This window comes from Pleurodeles waltl, chromosome 5 (genome assembly GCF_031143425.1).
Source record: "Pleurodeles waltl isolate 20211129_DDA chromosome 5, aPleWal1.hap1.20221129, whole genome shotgun sequence".
Taxonomy (NCBI): Eukaryota; Metazoa; Chordata; class Amphibia; order Caudata; family Salamandridae; genus Pleurodeles; species Pleurodeles waltl.
In genome coordinates, this window is record NC_090444.1 from 518294200 (window position 1) to 518315249 (window position 21050).

Below are 21050 nucleotides of genomic sequence, written 5' to 3' on the forward strand. Positions count from 1 at the left end.
AGGATGTGGAAGGTCCTGGCGCAAGCCCTTATAACCTGGAGTTTATGGCAAAGGCCCCCAGATAGCTGACTCTAGAGACGCAAACGAGGTCTGCTCGAGCACCTGGTGTGTCAGGTTGTGACTTTGGTCTAGCCCATGTCTCTTGTTTCTGCAGAAAGGCTCGTGGAACAGAGCAGCGAGCGCGGAACAGCAAGCTGCTGACGTAATTCAAGGTGAGGACTTGCAGCCCCCGGGGACACCTGCTCGCGCAGCCGAGAAGAAGAAAGACGTCTTCCGGCCCGTCTACAAAGGAGAGCTAAGTGCTTTCTGCATCCAGCTGTTCTGCATTGACGAAGAGCATGAAACGAGGCAAGTTTAGCCATGTAACCGTTCTGTTTCTCGTCACAATTATCACATTAAGCACTAACGCAATATGTCCAGTTTACATTTACAGCGACAGTTAGGAAAAATAATTAGATGGCAGCCGATATGGTTCTTTTATTACGCTGACATTTATAGATGCACGGTGCTGGCATATGGTGATGAAGAGCAGGGGGTCTTTAAACAGCACAGTTAATGACAATCGACCACTGATTTTAGCTAATGCGAAGCCACTCGTCTCTTATTTTGTGCAAAAGCGCACGTCGGGATTGCACCGGGGAAGCATAAAGGATCAGAAGGCAAGCGGGTCAATTAAACACTAAAACAAGTTGTAGTTCATTGGTACATTTCCAGAGTCTTGAATGTTTCTGCGTGCATGATGTTGCTTTTCCTCAACTTCCGCTCAGTTATAATGTTCTTCATAAGCGAACTTGAAATAGTGAACGTTTTTTGTTTTTTCAAAACTTTGCAATCTTCGAAAACTCTGCAAAGGTTGTGACTTTTAAATGCAAGCAAAAAGTCTGAGCAGAACGCTCCTTTAGATCTTTTTTCAAGAGGCAGCTGAAATCTAGATTTAAGCCCAAAACTGGAGTTGTGGAAATTACTGCAGATAAAACCTGGTAGAATTAGTGTGGGCATAAAACTGCAACATCCCTAGATTGGCACACCAGAACATGGAGATACATGTTGCATTAACACGTCATTCTTCGTTCCCATGTGGTGAACTTGGAATGACTGTATTGATTTTTATTTCCATAATTAATTATGTGTCCTTAACATATATGGTTGAATTTTAAAACGCGCACATGAGTAAACTGTGTTTTTTTTTATTTTCTTCAGTCTGTCCACCACAGAATACAAAACAAGGAGTTTCAACAAGTATTAAAATCCAATAGGCTCGATTTAAGATGTCTGACATTGAACACCCCCCTTGGGTGATCTTCATCGTCATGATACGCTTCTCCATTATAATTACGCCTTCTCTGCTGGGATGGATCAAAGTCTACTTGCTCCATGTCCTCAGTTTCCTCAATGTGCTTCTTTGATGGCAAATTGTTTTCCAAGAAGGGGACTTTTTTTAGGTGAAAGAAATCCATTCTCTGGAAAGTTGACCTTGAATTCGATGATAAGACGTCCCATCTCATATGGCCTGCGATATACTGGCATACCTTCACTCAGCACTGAGATGATATCACCATATTTGACAATTTGTCCACGATGAGAAATTATGACAATAGTTCTACTGTCCAATGTACAAATTGGTCTTTGGAAACCACACAGTGCCTCAACTAGCTGGATCTCCATATGCATCAAGAGGTCGTCACCTCGTCTTGTAAATATGCTGTGATCCCTTTGATCCAAAACAATGACTATGTCCCCTGATTCCAAACCTGGTTCTTGGTCACCTTCGCCATGGAATGTAATCTTCTGGCCATCTCTCATTCCTTTATCCTGGTGAACTTCCAGTATCTTCTTTTCCTTTACAATTTTTCTTCCATTGCAGCTTTAACATTTGTCTTTCGGATTGATTCGCTCTCCTTAGCCCTGGCATTCCATACACATGGATTGGATCTGTTGAATGATTCCTGGACCGATTTGATGAATTCTTATTTGCATGCCAGTGCCTCTGCATGTAGGGCAGCATTTCACCGCACCTTTTTTACCACCACGACCTTCACATTTATCACAAATTGTGTTCTTTTGCAGAGCCAATTTCCTTGTTGCACCATTATATAAATCTTCCACTGATAGACAACTGATGAACAGCATTCTTTCCTCTCCTTTCCCGTTGCATTCTTCCACCACCTCCAAAAAACATGTTAAAGATGTCCATGAGTGAGGCAAAGCCACCTCCGCCCATGCCACCTTTTTTTATGGCCTGATCCCCACCTTTGTCATATAAACCTCTCTTCTTTGCATCAGACAGTACTTCATAAGCTTGAGAAATCTGTTTAAACTTTTCACCTTCATTGGGATTTTTGTCTGGGTGATATTTTAGTGCCAGCTTTCTGTAAGCTTTTTTGAGTTTTTCTTGGGAGGCGTTGGGTTTAACACCCAGGAGGTTGTAATAAGCAGTTTCTTTCACCATTTTTCACAGCCGGCAGGGGGTCCGAGACAGTCCGCAGTGGGGTCACGGGTCGAGCAGTGCGGTGGCGCTGAAGCTGCTCTGCGGCTCCTTGTTCCTTTGCCGCAGGCTTCTAGAAGGACTGTAATACTGCACCAGGTAAATACAGCAGCTCTTGCTATCGCTATTTACGGAGTGTGATATTACAATTTACTTTTAGATAAAGTTGCTCTTCTAGTTTGTGATCACTTAATGATCATCTTCATTGCATTACATATCTCTTGTAACGAAATATAACTGCTATGAAGAACGTAAAATACAGATAGGGTGGATGTAAATCTTGTGGCAGCACCGGTCACCTACAAATGTCTGCTTTCACCATTACTTTGTATTTTCAAATCTCTCGGGGCCCACTTTGACAGTGGGCCTAGAATTGTTTCCTGTGGCCTCTCACCCGAGACTTCTGCTTAGTGTACACTTCAGCATTCCAACGTTCTAGATAACTCGATTTACGGAAGAGACAGGTAATTTTCTCTGGTCGCACAGGGTGTTTCCTAACTTTCTGCTACCGTGGCCTACAAGTCTTCAAGGAGTTAAGCAATCTTTCAAAGCAGAGATGGGCAAAGTATACATGATATATTTTCTGTATATTCGCAGAATTCTATTCGGAAACATCAAGGTCTGAGCAGCTCCTCAAATATTTCCTGACCCAGTTAAGTGATGTTCCATTGTGCCTTATTTTATCATATCTTTAACTTTTGTTAAGCCACTTGTGGCATATTTTACCTCAGGCTCTCAAGTATTAGCTAATGGAAGAATGCCGAAAAGTAATTATTTTTCAGAATGCCGGCTCGGATGGGAAAATAGGAATTATGAAATTGCTCTGCTGCCCTTGAGAGGACGGAGGAGGCTAGCTAGCCTGGGGTTTACCCTCTCCGAAGGACTGCACAATAGACATTTTTAGTAAAGGTCGCCACTGGTGTTTTTAGCTAAATATTGTTTTTCTAGAATTATTTTAAATATTTTAGGTGGTCTTCTAATAGTGTGTCAATAAGAGGGTTGATTTTATGCGTATTTCATCCATTTTTAAAGCTCATCAGAGCAGTCATTGAAACCCCATACCCCGGGATAGGGCCCGAAACGTAAAATCAGTCAGCTAGGAAATAATTGACCTGTAAACAACATTGATGATCTGATTGTTAAGTTGGACAGCTTGTGTGTAAGGGGAACCCTTCCTTAAAGAAGGTGGCATATAAGAGTTGAAGAAAGTTACTGAAATCTCCAAAAGGAGGTAACGCCAGTGCTTAATTTGAGATGGTGGTAGCCGGTGGGGTCCATTGTCATTTATTTTGAGAGGCAAACATTTATTTTCCATCATCAGACATTTCCTGAGGGCAAAAGAGGGAACACACTAAAAGCAAAAAGAGTGAGGAAGAGTAAAACAGTAAAACCGTCACAAACTGAGAAAGCAGGAACCTGCAGCAGTGAGATTAAAGGGCATGGAGTGTCTGGCAGGGGATTGAAGAGGTCTGAGAGGCATTTATGACTGTGCAGTTTTCAGTATTTGGTGAACCAATGTTTAATTTTATCGTCAGCGGCTAATAGGCAGAACTCTGGACCCCACCACTCATTTATTTTTTACAAATTAAGTACTGGGTAACCCCCATAATATAACCATATCAAATCAAACATTTCATTTAAATCACAAGATAGATAGACTGCTCTCTAATATGTTGGAAAGCCCTTAAAAAAGTAGGAAAGTAGAGCCCTTCCTGGAGGTTGCACCATGAGATAGCCCCCTGGCGTGGCCTGCTAACCATGCCCCAGCACCAGTATTCTTTTCCTAAAAATGTACCAATTGGCACACAGCTAAGTCCCTTGTAAAAGGTACCGTTGGTGCAAAGGTCCCTGTGGCCAGGGAAGGTCCCCAAGGGCTGCAGCAGTATTATGCCACCCTGAGGGACCCCTTCACCAAGCACATGCACACTGCCACTGCAATTTGTGTGTGTTGGTGGGGAGAAAAAGACAAAGTCGACACAGTACCCCTCTCAGGGTCCTCTGCCCACAAACCACTGCCTGTGGCATAGGTAAGTCGCTCCTCTAGCAGGCCTAACAGCCCTGAGGCAGGGTGCACTATACCACATGTGAGGGCATAGCTGCATGAGCAATATGCCCCTACAGTGTCAAGTCCATTCTTAGACGGTTTTAGGGTATCACCCCTCATCAGCCAGGAAGCAATTCACTTTAGGTCTACTACAGCTCCTGCAGTAGCCAAGGCCCTGATTGGTATTTTTACCAGGTTAGGGTTTCCTAAGGAGGTGGTTTCTGACAGAGGTACACATTTTATGCCAGCTTACCTAAAACACATGTGGAATGAGTGTGGGGTGACTTACAAATTCCCCACACCATACCCTCCACAAACTAATGGACTTGTTGAGAGATTCAACAAGACATTGAAAGACATGATGATGAGGCTCCCTGAAAAACTCAAAAGGCGATCGGATGTCCTCTGGCCTTGCTTGCTTTTCACCTACAGAGAGGAGCCTCAGAATGGAGTAGGGCTGCCCCCTTTGAACGTCTGTTTGGCTACCCTGTTGGGTAACCACTTGCACTTATAAAAGAAGGCCGGGAGAGACCTCTCCATGAGCCTGAACATGATGTGGTGGACTATGTGCTTGGCAGTTGCTCAAAAATGGCTGAGTACATGGAAAAGGCATCCAAAAACCTTAAGGCCAGCCAACCGCTCCAGAAGGTGTGGTATGACCAAAATGGTTGCAGTGGCAGAATTCAGTCCGGGGCAGAAGGTATAGGTTCTGGAGCCTGTGGCTCCTAGGGCACTCTAGGACAGATGGAGTGGCTCTTACCCTATCCTAGAAAAGAAGAGTAAGGTCACCTACTTGGTAGATCTGGGCACTAGGAGGACACCCAAAAGGGTGATCCATGTGAACCGCCTCAAGCTGTATTGTGACAGGGCAGATGTAACCATGCTGATGGTTACTGATGAGGAGCAGGAAGCAGAGAGTGAACCTCTCCCTGACTTCCTCTCAAATTACCCTAAAAATCGGTCAGTTGGTGGAGTTGTCTATTCAGGCACCCTCACTACCCAGCAGCAAGCTGACTGCAATCAAGTCCTACAGCAGTTTGCTGGGCTTTTCTCTTTGACCCCTGGACAGACTCCCCTGTGTAGCCATGATGTGGTCACCGGAGACAGTTTACCTGTCAATACCAAAATCTATAGACAGTCTGACCAAGTCGAAGAGAGCATCAAAGTGGAAGCCCACAGGATACTGGATTTAGGGGTTATTGAACCCACTGACTTGGTCCCCAAACCTCATTCTAAGGATGGGAAGAGAGAGATTAGGTTTGTGTGGGCCACAGAACTCTCAACTCTGCCACCAAGACAGATGCTCACCCTATACCAAGACCAGATGAACTAATAGACAATTTAGGTGCAGCCAAATTCCTTAGTACCTTTGACTTAACTGCGGGGTAATGGCAAGTCAGAATGGCACCTGGAGAAAAAGAAAAGACTGCATTCTCTACACCTGATGGGCATTATCAGTTTACTGTTATGCCCTTTGGCTCAAAGAATGTCCCAGCCACCTTCTAAATGTTGGTGAATTAGGTCCTTGATTGCTTGGAGTTCTTTAGTGCCACATATCTAGAATATATTGCTGTCTTCAGCTCCTCCTGGCAGGATCACCTGGGGAAGGTTTTGGAGGCCTTGCAATCAGCAGGCCTCACTATCAAGGCATCAAAGCACCAGCTAGGACGGGGCACTGTTGTATACTTGGGCCACCTTGTAGGTGGAGGCCAAGTGCAACCCTTACTGCCCAAGATACAGACAATTCTTGACTGGGAAGCTCCAAAAAACCAGACTGAAGTCAAGGCATTCCTTGGCTTAACTGGTTACTATAGGAGGTTTGTGAGGGGGTATGGATCCATTGTGACCTCCACAGAACTGACTTCAAAGAAAATGCCCAGAAAAGTAAACTGGACTCCTGATTGTCAAAAGGACTTTGACACCCTGAAGGAGGCAATGTTCTCAGCACCAGTTCTTAAAGCTCCATATTATTCTAAGCAGTTCATTGTGCAGACAGATGCCTCTGAACATGGGATAGGAACAGTTCTGTCCCAAACCAATGATAATGGCCAGGACCAGCTTGTTGCTTTCATTAGCAGGAGATTTTCCCCAGGCAGCAGTGTTGGAGTGCCATTGAGAGGGAGGCCCTTGCTGTGGTTTGGTCACTGAAAACACTGGGCCCATACTTGTTTGGTACCCACTTTATTGTTCAAACTGACCACAGACCTCTCAGATGGCAGATGCATATGAAGGGTGAGAACCCTAAACTTTTGAGGTTGTCCATTTCCCTACAGGGAATGGACTTTTCAGTGGAACGCAGACCTGGGACTGCAAATGCAGAAGGCCTTTCCAGGTTCTTCCACTTAGACAATGAAGACTCTCTTGGGAAAGGTTAGTGTCATCCTCTTTCATTTGGAAGGGGGTTGTATAGGAAAGTGCCCCTTTTGGCATGGGTACCCCCCAATTTTTGCCTGATATTGATGCTGACACAGTGTGTGCTGGGATCCTCCTAACCATGCCCCAGCACCAGTGTTATTTCCCTAAAATATATACCATTGTTCCCACAATTGGCACACCCCTGGCACAAAGCTAGCCCCTTGTAAAAGGTACCCATGGTGTCAAGGGCCCTGTGGCCAGGGAAGGTCCCCAAGGGTGGAAGCATGTATTATGCCACCCTAAGGGTCCCTCACCAACCAAATGCACACTGCCATTGCAGCTTGTGTGTGTTGGTGGGGAGAAAAAGACAAAGTCGACATGGCACCCCTCACACGGTGCCATGCCCACAAACCACTGCTTGTGGCATAGGTAAGTCACCCCTCTAGCAGGCCTTACAGCCCTAAGGCAGGGTGCACTATACCACAGGTGAGGGCATAGCTGCATGAGCAATATGCCCCTAAAGTGTCAAGTCCATTCTTAGACGGTTTTAGGGTATCACCCCTCATCAGCCAGGCTAGCCTAAATCCAGTGGCACATTGAGCTAGGATGCCCTGAATCCGGTCCCAGGATGCTTGTTTCTGGTCCAGGGAGGACCTGGCCTGGCAGTTCGGGCTTAACTGTTCCCATGGGGAGAAAGGTCAAGACTGATTTGCATATGGCTGGGTCCAAACAGGGGTGGCATGGTGAGCAAATGAACAATGGATTAAACCCAGATCTGTGACTGGGAGGCGTGTGTTTGAAAAATTTCAGCACCCCATCCCTCATCATTTTGTGTTGCACAAGACTGTTGCCAAGGCTGATTCTGCCTTTGATAGGTTTAATGACAGCAAGGTGACTGTTGGGTCGTAAGGCCTTCAAACCCAGCCAATAGGTTACAGTCCATTCATTCCGTTTGTGGCAGGCAGCAATACCAGTAGCATCAGTCAGCTAATCCACTTTACAAGTCCTACAGAGAGAGTGGCAACAGCAGACAGCGATGAGCTTCCCATCAGCCTTTCTCCTCCTCTTCCCCGACCAACGTCACAAGAAAGCAGCCCTAGTTTCACCTTCCTAGAGCGTGCTTTACCCGTGGAATGAAGATTGTTCCTTTTTCTACCACAGTGGAAGTTAATAACTTCTGACCTGTGGGTTTTGAGTATAGTAGAAAATGAGCATTAAGGTTTTTGTTCAGAAGACCATCTTCTGCTCCTCCAGCAGGAGGTACAATCCCTACTTCAGAAGGGCACAGTAGAGTTGGATCCAGAGCAGGAGCTGGGTTCAGGGCTGTTACTCGCATTACTTCCTGTTTCCCAAAAAGGACAGTCATCTGCAGCTGATCCTAGATATCAGGGTTTCAAATTTATTCCTCAAGCAGGAGAATTTCAAAATATTGACCCTGGCACAAGTGCTTCGTTAACTGGGCAAGTGAGAACCAGGGCTGCTTTCCTAGCAAAGGTGGTTACTCCCTTCCACTCGGGCCCGTCTATTACGCCTCCTACTTTCTATCCTCCTCATCCATCTAAGGAGGAGGAAAGGCTTCATCGCTTGGACCCTAATAGGGCTTTTATCTTTTATAGAGAGAGGATACGTGATCTCCGCCTTGTCAATCAACTATTTGTCGGCTATGTAGTCAAAATTAAAGGAAAGGCTGTGCGGAAGAGGACATTGTCCAGGTGGATCATCCTGTGCATAAAGATCTGCTACGCCATGGCTAACAAGGACCCACCTGAAAGTATAAGAGCTCCTTCCACTGGTGCGTAAGTCTTCTACTTCTGCTTTGGCTAGAGGTGTCTCAGTAGTTGACATTTGTAAAGCAGCAACTTGGGCCTCCCTCCATACTTTCGCAAAGCACTATTGCTTAGACTCCGAGGTGAGGAGGGATGGTCACTTTGCCTGTTCTGTCTCAAGATGTTTTTGCATAGATAGATAGGCACACAGCTCTGAGTGCAGGACTGCTTGGGGATTCTATTCAAAAGGCTAGAAATCCACAGGTAGATATATCTATCAGAAGAACAAATTACTTACCTTCGGTAATGATTTTTCTGGTGGATATAGTATCTACCTATGGATTCCTTGCTGACCCACCCCCCTCCACGTTGCTTGTCTGCATATGCCAAAAAAGAATCTATTTGTATAGTATGTATATATTTTTCAATTAATATGCATATTGGTGTATATTTGTATCTGGTTTGCGACATGTTGTTGCATTTGCAATGTTGGTTTTACCCCTTTGCCTCAAAGGCATGAAAAAAGTGGGTGGAAACTGACAAGAGCACACCGACGAAGTTCTCTTATGGCTCCAGTGACATCAGACGGAGTCCCGTGCAGAGCCGTGGCATCATGGCCTCCTCGTCAACGTGGAGAGCTATGGAGAAAAGTTTCTGTGAAATGTTGGTGCACTGGGAATATTCAGAAGGTGAGGAATCCACAGGTAGATACTGTATCCACCAGAAAAAGCGTTACCCAAGTTAAGTAACTTGTTCTTTTTACCCTTTTGACACCTGTGGAGCCCCAGTGAATCATTACTAGAATCCGGGGACACCTACAGAGTCATTCTTGGAAGCAGGGGACCCCTGGCTCTAAGCAATTTCATTGTGTTTGACTTCAAAACAACACACAAAATACAAAGACAAGTATACACCAAACAAATGTTCAAGTATTGAACTATTTGTTTCATTCCCAATATAGGAAACGTTTTCGAAATTTCAATTTTGCTTCTTTATTTGTATATAGTTTATTAATATTAAATGATTGATGTGAATATTACTTGATTTGCTAAAACTGTCGTAGGTCACCTGAGTAGCCTTGCAGATCTCCCAGGGGTGCTGCGACCACAGGTTAAGAACCAGTTCAGTAGAATGTCCAATCCAGTCATTTCTTTAGTTGGTCAAAGAACTCTGTGTAAGGATTGTAATAACAGACCCTTAACCGTAGAAAATAAGAATTGTATGTTTCTTTTAAAGGGGGGCTACTAGTGGGCTAAGGAATCTAGGGTATCTATACATATAGTGATACATTGCATCAGGGTAAACAGGGAGGGTTTCACTGTGATGAGAGACAATATTGTATAAATTGAGAGATGTAGCCTTTGGAGTTTTTTTTTTTTTACAGACTTTCGGAAAGGTTCTGTGGTGCAAATTGTATTCTCAAACCCTAATTTCATTTGCAGTTGATAAATGTGGGTTTAGATCCCATCACAAATTGTATATTCATTCAGTTTCAGAGAGAATGGGCTTCAGATGGCTAAGTGCTGGCTACAAGTACCAGCGAGAAGGAGACTGATGTGATTCAAGAAGTGGAGGAGAGGGCCCCTAGTCAGGATATCCAAACCCTTCCCCAGATTGCTTACCCCACACTGGAACACAATGCTTATATTTGGGTAACGTCCATTGGAAAAATCAAGAGTAGTACAACCCTGTGTACTCAGTCCTCGAGGAGGTTGACTGGCACTCAAACCACAATCTAGCTCCCTGTGGGAGATAAGATTGGAAGTGAGAACAGCCTATTGTAGAGAGGAAGTGATCAGTCTTATGTCATGAAATATAGCAGGTAAATCTAACAAATGTGATGATTTTAACTGATAGATATATATCCAGCAGTGGGGCATTATCTGTCTCCAAGTAACCTAATTGACAGGGCTATGCAGGTTTCTCTGTTCCTTCTGAATGAAGCACTCATGGAATGGCTTCTGGGGGCCTGCTGGCTTGTATCAAACTAAAGTAATGTATCCGAATTGGTAATGATAATGAAATATTGAAGCTGAAAGCAACATTTGGCTAGAAGAAAATCCTAATCAATGTTTATAATAGATCAAGACCAAATAACAAGGCATCAAAGACATTGATTGAACTTTTGGTATTTATTGAAGAAGAAGCTTATTTTCCAGAACACTTGGCAATGATTTTGAAGTGTACTAACTCTGTTTTGGAGGATTCAATACACCTTGCCCTGTGAGGTAATGGAAACAGACAACCTTTTAAGTATTCCACCTCCTAATATTTTAATAAAGCCTGCAAATCAAGAAGTAGTCTCCAATCATACATTGGCTGAAATGCTTTCTTGTGGGGTATGACTGGCTAATGAGAGCTTATCCTCATGAGATCGCTGCAGCACTTACATTTAGGAAACCTAAGGACATCAGTAGGCCATTATCCTTTCCTGGGATTAGGACACTGGACAAAATTTGCAATTTTCTCAGTGGATTCTTATTTTGAAACTGACACCACCCTCTTATCCTACCCTAAAATATGAATTAGAATCCTTCACCATATTATAATTTCTAATATATCTGAGACATCATTAATACAACACAGATGCATAATCACTTGGGATTGAGACAGAACCACCCTGTAACATTCACAGATAATTAAAAAAATATATAATTTACATTGATAAATTCGACTTGATCACAGAACCTGCTAATGACCAATAGGAATACTGCGTAATTTCTGAAAGATTGTTAGGATCAGTGACGTAAGAGCTAGCATGTATTTATGGGATGGAGAAGAGAAGCCAACATAAGGGGTAATTTGACTTCGGTTGCTGAAAAGCTAAAATTACGTTATCTGATGTGAGCAAGGGTTCCCTGACTCTTAGATCTAAGAGATTGTCATGTGTAATAGCAGATTAAAACAAGTTAAAACAAGTTCCTCAAGCGTAATAAGCTCATTCGCATCGGGGGCAGTTACAGGATGCAGTAAGTAAAAATAACTGGAATGCCTTTTGAACACTATTTTGCAGGGAAGTGGAAGGATAAAGGATTAGTCCAGAGCACCAGATCATTGCTGAAGACCGATTAACTAATTTCTCATCCCTGGATGGGAAGCCATTTTGGCCTCCATCAACATTGCCATCAATAGTAATCTTGTTACTTTCTTACATGTAAGGACTGAAGAGGTATCAGTAGCTTTTCGATTACCGAAGAGGGTTAAGTCCACATGTCTGAGTATGGTTCCTGATGATTTCTTTTCTCACAACATAATGATTTTGGCTGTTTCCCTTGCTTGTTTATTTAATAAAATTAAGGATGCTGGCATGCAGGGGGAGACCTCACCCTACTTGCAACTAACCACAATACTTCCAGTCCTTACAAAAGGCGATAAGACAGTATTTAACATTTATAGAGCCTGCGCTATCTTTGATGTGGAATGCAAACTCAGTGTTATTTGCAAATAATATAATTAGGGATTTTCAGGCTGGGGTTAGACTCTTTGTGGATGATTGAACACAGTCCTTGACATTCTGGCCTTTCCTGCGCACTATAGACAGCAACTGACAATATTGATTGAGCGCTGCCGAAAAAGCCACCATAGGAAAGCCAGTTCTCCAATGTGTTAATCAATGCTATACTCTTGTTACATGCTAACAATAACGTTTCTGTTCACCATGGTAGACTGAGAGAGAGAACAGAGTATTTCAACTATATAAAAGGGAGTCATTCAGGGTTGTGTTTGGGGCCCCATCATTACTTAATATCTTCTTTGATGATTTTGTATTGCAATGCAATTTGTTTGATGGTGAATGGACCCTCAGCCCCGGTCTCCTGTATTCCGGTGATACTATCTTAGTAGCTGGGATTGAAATTGCACTTCATAAACTATTCACAGGTTTTAAGGAATACTGTTGGATGTAGACAAATGATTTAAAATACAAAATCTTGACAGTAGGGAGTGGATATTACTTAAACAGATTATTCAAATAAAACAAGGAGGCATTAGGGCTGGAGGCAGAGCTGAACTATTTAGCGTAATGTTTTTGTCAGAAAGGCCTTTCCACTAGATAAGTGCTGCAATTCTGCACAACTATTGTCAAGTAACATCAATACTGAATGTGAAATGACAAGGAGAACCCCCATTAGATTGATCTAGCACAGGGCTCTGTATGGGGCCTAATTGTGGGTTAACGTGAATGCTGGATCCTTATTATACCACAGCGCTTTCCTTCAGAAAAAAAACAAATTTCCATTATCTACCCTAATAAATCTGTTTAGGATGGAGTTGTGAACTCATAATATGAACTATATAGCTTTTGTTAAATCTCTTATAGTGAGGGTGAAACTTTAGGATGAAAAAGGAGGCAATTGTTCATAAGAAAACAATCGCCGACCTGAATTTTGAGTGCCTTGTCTATATAGTCTACAGTGCCCATCATGTCAACGGTTAAATTGGTCTCTGCCTCGTCAACGACAACACCATTGACGGTCAAACCAATTTCTTCTACAGTGCCAGTCAGACTGCCGTCAAGATCATCAAAGACGACGTCATTACCGATGAGAGACAAAACCGGGGAAACAACAAAATAAATGGGAACAACTGTATCTTTGATGCTGGAGCATTCATCTCCAAGCAAATTATCACCCTTGCCACCCAGCCATCTACTTGATGAGGATGATTCAGATGATGATGGTCCTTTTAGTGTGGTGCACAGTCCATCAGAGCTGCATGTAAAATATCCACAAGATGATGACGAGGAGGAAGAGGAGTATTATGGCCAGAAGTGTTGTGCTCCTTAGCAAGAGGGCATACATTATTCAGAACAGTTTCACGCATATCCTCAACAACAGAACCAGGAGGATGATGTGTGTGTCCCAAAGGCATTGTTATCAGATCTGCAAGTAATGGTTGCAGATTACCACCAGCAATTCCCACCTACAACTGCTTCACCTAGGCAAGTTACAGCACTTCATAAAACTCCACCAATGCAGCCTTCCACTCTACAAGCACCACAAAATGTACTGACAGCTGCCTCCGCATAGTATACAATGCAATTCAATACCATGCCAGAGGGTGGTAGCATATCCTCAGATGAAGACATGGAAGAAGGGGAACATTGAGCTATCCACATGAGTGGGATAATTCTCATTCCGATGCATTCATCCCCAACCCCACCACCCACAAATTCCCTTCCTGAGGATTTAGGAGGTTTCCATAATCTCCTAAAGAGAGCAGCAAAGAGGTTTGACCTTCCAATTACAATGAATCAATCTGACTGTTTCCTATACGATTTTATAGAAACTTTCCATAAAAGCATCAGCGCTATCTCTATTTTGGACTTGACAAGGGTGGAATGTATCAAGACGAAGAAAAAACCCGGCCACAGTGGCTGCAGTGCTGCCACGCCTAGAAAAGTACAAGGCCCCGGAAAATTCTCCAGCTTGCCTAATTGGTCAAACCAGATTCCATGGTCACCCAAACAGTCCAGCATCATTCAAAAAATCCACCAGTGCCAATATCAGCACCACCTGATAGGAAGAGAAGGAGTCTGGACAACATCGGCAAGCACTTCTTCTTGGTTTCGGTGTTAATGGTACGAGCAGCAAATCCGTTGGCAGTGCTCGGAAGATATGACCGACAAATGTGGTCAGACATGGCACCATATATAGGTCATCTACGAGATCTGAATCTGAAATCAAGAAGATCCCGCAAGAAGAGGAGCGTGCTTTCTCAGATATCATTGACTGACATTGCGTCCACAGGTTTTAGACAGCTAGCAGGAGCACCAGTCTTATGGAGGCAGGGGTGGTTGAAAGCCACTTCCTTTAGACAAGAGGTGCAAAGCAACATTTTAGACCTGCCATATGATGGTGAATCTCTGTTTGGTAAGCAAATTGATGAGGCCCTTCAATCTGTAAAAACTGATAGAGATACTTCAAGATCTTTGGATACTCTGCAATACAGAAAAATTTATTTCCGTGGTGCACGGTGAAGAGGGCAATTTTCATACAGAGGAGGTTACCGGTCATACAGGTATCTAACATATCAGTCTGGGCCACAACAGTTTCACCCGCAGTACCAATAGTGACAACCTCCTAAAGCAACCTACGCAAGACAAGCCCAAAGCCAAAAACTGAGTCCATAGGGCAAGGACACAGGAAGACGACAGTGATGGACTACAGGCACTGGCTACAATTACATTTCCTCCAGCAGGTCTCAGGGGCAGAATATCCTATCACTTCCCTGAATGGAAGAAAATAACAGACCAATGGGTATTGGATTTGATAACATTCGCAACACACTGGAGTTCATCCAAAAACTACTTAGGACTCCACCCCAGTAGTCCCCACCAATACATTTGCATCTTTTCACGTTTGAAGTCCAGACTGTGCTCAGCAAAGGGACCATAGAATAAGTCCCTGGTAACCAGAAGAGAAAAGGTTTCTACTCCTGTTTCTTTTTGGTTAAGAAGTCGTCGGGGGAATGGAGACCTATCCTGGGTTTAGGAAAAGTGAACAAATATCTCCAAAACTGACATTTCACATGGTCACAATTCAAGATATCCTACAGCTTCTGAACCAGGGAGATTATATCAACTTAATGTCTATTTTCATGTCCCAATTCATCCATTCCATCAAAAAGTTTAAAGGTTCACAGTAGCCAGCAGCCATTATAAGTTTAAAGTTCTCTCACTCTGGCTGAAGTCAGCCTCCTGCATTTTCAATAAGTGGCTGGCTCCAGTAGTGGCATTGCTAAGGTAGGAAAAACCACCAAGTATTTCCATACTCTGACGGCTGGTTGGTCAAGGCACCTCCCCATCAATCCGCACAGAGGTCAAACAAGGCATGCTTACACCTTTTCAACAAACTAGACCTTGCGTTGAACCTGTAAAAATCAGCGCTCCAGCTGTGCACAAGTATAACGTTCCTGGGGACTACACTGGATACAATGCAGAACAAGGCATATCCAACTCCAGAAAGGCGAACAAAATTGCTGCACTTGACCTGTTTAGAGCAAGGTTAAGTCACTTTCATTTTGCCTATTCAAATCCCTGTGTAGGGTGATATCTTAATGGATTCCGTTGATACCATTCTGCCGCCTCAAGGTGTGGACATATCACAAGGAACTGGACAGACAATGGATCCAAACTCAAGGATCTGACAATGATATAGTTCATGTTACCCCAGGAATACGTACAGCACTTTCCTGGTGGATTCGAGCGGCAAATCTTTCCACAGCTCTAACATTCATACCCCAAGGCTCCCAGTTGGTAATGACAACAGACACTTCCTTAGAGAGTTGGAGAGCTCATCTCCATGATTTGCAAGTCAGCTACAAATGGGAACCATCTCAGTAACTTCTACATGTCAACCTTCTGGACATAAGGCAGTACATCTAGCCTTGCAAGCCTTCCTGCAGAGAATACAAAGGTCTGCAGTGCTCATCCACACAGACAACACCACAACCATGCACTATATCAACAAGCAAGGGGGCACAAGATCCCAAGTGCTCTCCCAAGAGGCACAAAGGATATGGGAGTGGTCGTTCAGTCACCAGATAAACCTGAAAGCGGAACATGTGTTGGGGAAACAAAATATCATAGCAGGCATGCTAAGCAGAATGAAAAACACCTGCCGCTAATGGGAAATCAGTCAGGAAGTCCTAGAAGAAATGGGGCATGCAATAACCTACATCTGTTCGGAAGCTCCCAAAATCAGAGATACCGATTGTACGTAAACTGGCATCCACAACCAGGGTAGTTGGGGAAAGCATTTTTGATTCCATGGTTGCATGGTCAGGAATCTTTGCATGTGTTTTTCCTCCGACTCCTCTTCTTGCATGGATTCTCAGAAAGATGACGCCAGATCCCTGCAGGATAATTCTTATAGCTCCAAGATGGCCAAGGCAACATTGGTTCACAGAGCTACTTCTCCTATCTGTAGGAAGCTGGCTCTGTATATACTATACCAAAATGCAATATAGTGTGCACAGAGTCCAGGTGTTACCCAGAGGTTAAACAGGGGTGAACGTACCATACTAATGCTCTCTTTTGTGTTAGTGTGGTCAAGCAGTTAGGCATATCAGAGGGTAGTGTAAAGTATTTGTTGTACACACACAGACAATAAGGGAAGTACACACTCCATGACTAACACCAGGCCAATGTTTTTTTTATAGCAAAAATATATTTGGTCCGTTATTTCTAGAACCACAAAATTAAGTTGTAGGTAAGTACTTTTTCAAGAAAGTATCCAACACATGTATCAATACAACTTTGTTTCAAATTGACAAGTTATACGGTTTTTGAATAGGTAGCAATAATCTGTTTGAAAAGTTAACTTAACAGTGCAGTTTTCAGAAACAGTTCTTGGGGGGGTGGGGAGAATATTTAGCACAGTTTCAAGTTAAGTATAAGACTTACAGTTCCAGTCTCTGTGGGTTAGGAAGTCCACACCCACCACCAGCCACACAGGGCCAGCCAGGTGCAGAGGCCAAAGTTGAGGTTGATTTAACATGAGCTCTTATGGAAGCTGGGGGCACTCGGATTCAGGTCTGCTTGCAGGTAAGTACCAGCGTCTTCGGAGGGCAGACCAGGGGACTTTAGAGGAGAACTTGGGGGGCCACAGGTCAGCACCAAACACACACCCTCAGCGGCACAGGGGTGGCCGGGTGCAGGGTGCAAACACAGCATCAGGCTCCCAATGCTTTCCTATAGCGGGACCCCAGGGGTCACAAAGATGCTGCAGGTGAAGTCCAGGGGGTCGGTTCTGGGAGACCAAAGGCTTGGCAAGGAGGAGGGCCTCCTGCTGGATGTTGCTGCACTGAAGGTCATATTCCCCAAGAATAGGGGGCTATGGGTACAGGGGTACCTCTTGGCATCGGGTCACTACGTCTGGTTCTGTCGCAGTCAGGGGGTCCTCCGGATTCAGGCTACAGGCATCGTTGTGCTTGACAGGAGAGGTCAACCCAGGGTGGGCACTTGCTCAGAATCACCTGAGGACCCGCTCGGGTGCAGAGTGGGCAGACTCGTACATCCGGGGCGGTTCTGGAGTCCTTGGATGGAGTTTCTTCTTCGACAGGGCCCCTGTCTACAGGAGTTCTTGGGCCTCTGGGGTGCAGACAGTCTTCTGGAGGCTTTTCAGAAGTCGCTGGTCCTGCAGGATGCATGGCCTTCTTTTAGCAGGGCTTAGAAGTTGGAGACCGGCCGGTACAGCTGGGGCCAAGTCAGCTTGTGTCTTCAGACTTCTCTGCTGGGGGTTAGCTTAGCAGTCCTTCTTTCTTCTTGTGAGGTTGCCTGGAATCTGATGAGCTAAGTTCAGGAGAGCCCTTATATCCTGGATTTAGGGGCATTACAGGGGTCAAAGGGCAGTAGCCTATGGCTACTGTCCCTGGGTGCGACTACACCATTCCTGTGTCCACTCCCTTTGGGGAGGAAGACACAGACCTAACCCTATTGGTATCTGTCCTTCAAACTAAGATGGAGGATTTTTCAAGGAGGGAGGTCACCTTAGCTCTAGACACCTTAGGGGGTGGCCCCAGCTGAGGTGGTCAGTCCTCTGTTTTCCCTAATTTTCCCACCGGACTTGCCACCAAAAAGTGGGGCTTTGTTTGGGGTGTGGGCATCTCTACTAGCTGGAGTGCCCTGTGGAACAGTAACAGGAGGCTCGAGCCTTTGCGGCTCACCACCAGGTTTTACAGTTGCTGTGGGAGGGGGGGGGTATGAAGCACCTCCACCCAGAGAAGGCTTTGTTTCTGGTCACACAGAACACACAAGCTCACCCCATGTGGTCACAAACTCGTTTGACAGTGGCAGGCTGATACAAACTGGTCAGTCCTGCACTAGCTGTTTGCCTAACATACAGGGGGCATCTCTAAGATGCCATCTGGGTGCATTTTTCAATAAATCCAACACTGGCATCTCTGTGGGTTTATTGTGATGAGAAGCTTGATACCAAACTTCCCAGTATTCAGTGAAGCCATCATGGAGCTGTGAAGTTCATTGACAAACTCCCAGCCCATATACTCAATATAACCACACTGAACTTACAATGTCAAAGAATGGACTTAGACACTGTAGGGCATATTACTTGTGCAGCTATGCCCTCATCTGTGGTATAGTGCACTCTGCCTTAGGGCTGTAAGGTCTGCTAGAGGGGTGACTTACCTATGCCAGAGGCAGTGGTTGGTGGGCATGGCATCCTAGGAACAGTGTCATGTCGACTTCGTCTTTATCTCTCCACCAGCACACACAAGCTGCAATGGCAGTGTGCATGTGTTTGGTGAGGGGTACCCCAGGGTGGCATAATACATGCTGCAGCCCTTGGGTACCTTCCCTGGCCACATGGCCCTTTGTACCATGGGTGCCTTTTACAAGGGACTTAACTGTGTGCCTGGGTGTTCCAATTGTGGGAATAATGGTACAGTTTTTGGGAAAGAACAATGGTGCTGGGGCCTGGTTAGCAGGATCCCAATATACTCTCAGTCAGGTTGGCATCAATGTCTGGCAAAAAGTGGGAGGGTAACCATGCCAAAAAGGGTACTTTCCTACACTATTGGAGAGACAGCACATGCACTGCAACTACTTCCGCTTCTGCTGACAATGAACTGGATCAGTGATCATTACTCTTGTCAGCTTGGCTCCTGAATTCAATGAGTTTGTGCATCTCAATATCGCAGGCGAATCCAGAGACATTCTAGCTAGAGCAGAGAGTATGAACAAGACTTACAGGCTTAAATGGAAGCGGTTTTGCTTCTGGTGACAACAGTCAATCGTACACCCAATGTCCTCTACACCGGAAGAGATTCTTCCATACTTGCTATCTCTGGCACAGTCCGGTCTCACTTATGTTTCTATTAAGGTTCCCTTAGCAGCCATATCTTGATTCAGAAGAATTCCCTCGGCACTGAAGATAGTAAAACGAGTAGGGGAAATACAAGCATTCATTATTCAAGAACCCTTTTTACAGTTCAGGTACGATAGGATGATTCTTCAGACTAATCCAAATTGCATTCCACAGGCTCTATCACACTTACATTTAAATAAACCGATAGACAAAAGGAATTTCTTTCCATATCCAAAAACTGTAGCAGAAAGAAAGTACATTTCTTGGATGTTAAGAGATGTTTGAAGTTTTACCTTGACAACACAAAACAATTCCACAAATCCAGTCACTTGTTAGTGGCATACAGTGCTCCTAGGAAAGGTTATCTGCTCTCTAAACAAAATATAGGAAGATGGATAACTAATGCCAAACAATGTTGTCATCAAAAAACTGGCACATCATTACAGACTAAGGTGCAAGCTCATTCTCCTACAAGATTATTGACTTTGGCAGCCTTGTTTGCTGGTCTGTCTAGCCGAGATATCTGCAGAGCAGCCACCAGGAAAATAGACACACCTTTACGCAGCACTACTGCTTGGATTTCACAGTTCACATAGATGCAGCAGTAGGCCAGGCAGTGTTATGTCATATTTTTAAGTAAAGGTGAGCTCTCCTAGTAAGTCATATAATGCCACCCGCTAAGATATTGTGCACATTTCACATTATATATACATATATATATATGTATGTATATATATATATATATATATATAAATGGGGTCTCTTGTTGGCAGTCGGCACCCTGTCCAAGTAGGGAACCTCACTCTAGTCAGGATAAGGGGATACCCGCTCAGATAACCCCTACTCACACCCTTGGTAGCTTGGCACAAGCAGTCAGGCTTATCTCAGAAGCAATGTGTAAAGCATTTGCACATAACACACAGTAATAAGTGAAAACACTACAAAAGGACATCACACCAGTTTTAGAAAAATAGCCAATATTTATCCATATAAAACAAGACCAAATACAATAAAAATCCAGCAAGATTTACTCAAAACTACAGTTCCTTGAAGTCAATAGCTCCACCTGGGGTTATCACGGTGTCATGAGCAACAAAACCAACCCTGGGGTTATCATGGTGTCATGAGCAACAAAACCAACAGTTCAGGCTGGTCGCGGGCCAGTTACGGTGTCGGGAAGACCCCCAAACAGTACCTTGGATTTGCAGGGCGTCCCGATTCTCATGGTGAGCTCCGGAGAGCAGTGTCACTGACGTCGCGGTTTCGGTTCCGGAGTCGGTGCAGGAGTCATCGGTCCCTTGAAGTCACACGCGCTGAGGATGGAACTCCAGGCTGATGAAGTCATGTGCGCTGGCATTGATGGCATCGGGGCTGCGGTGTGAAGCAGGACGATGCGATGTGCGGTGCCCACAGGTCACAGTGCAGGCAGCGGCTCGGTGACAGCGTCCAGCGGCATCGGTGAGATCAGGGCTGCGGTGTGAAGCGGGGCGGTGCAACGTGCGGTGTCCACAGGTCACGGTGCAGGCAGCGTCGTCGTCTTTCCAGAAGCGCTGTCGTCGGTAGGCCCAAGCCAG

General features: G+C 44.6%; 1 protein-coding gene and 1 pseudogene across 3 annotated transcripts in view; one reads left to right on the forward strand and one right to left on the reverse strand.

Annotated features, from left to right (window-relative positions):
* The window catches only part of CFAP61 (cilia and flagella associated protein 61), a 1725308-nt gene that overhangs the window by 439397 nt on the left and 1264861 nt on the right, over positions 1–21050 (forward strand). For all 3 annotated transcript variants that reach the window (XM_069234340.1, XM_069234338.1, XM_069234339.1), the window contains one exon: positions 155–348. In XM_069234340.1, coding sequence (XP_069090441.1) covers positions 155–348 — 194 coding nt within the window. The remainder of the gene's footprint in view (positions 1–154; positions 349–21050) is intronic.
* Positions 1249–2553, reverse strand: LOC138295800 (dnaJ homolog subfamily A member 1 pseudogene; annotated as a pseudogene).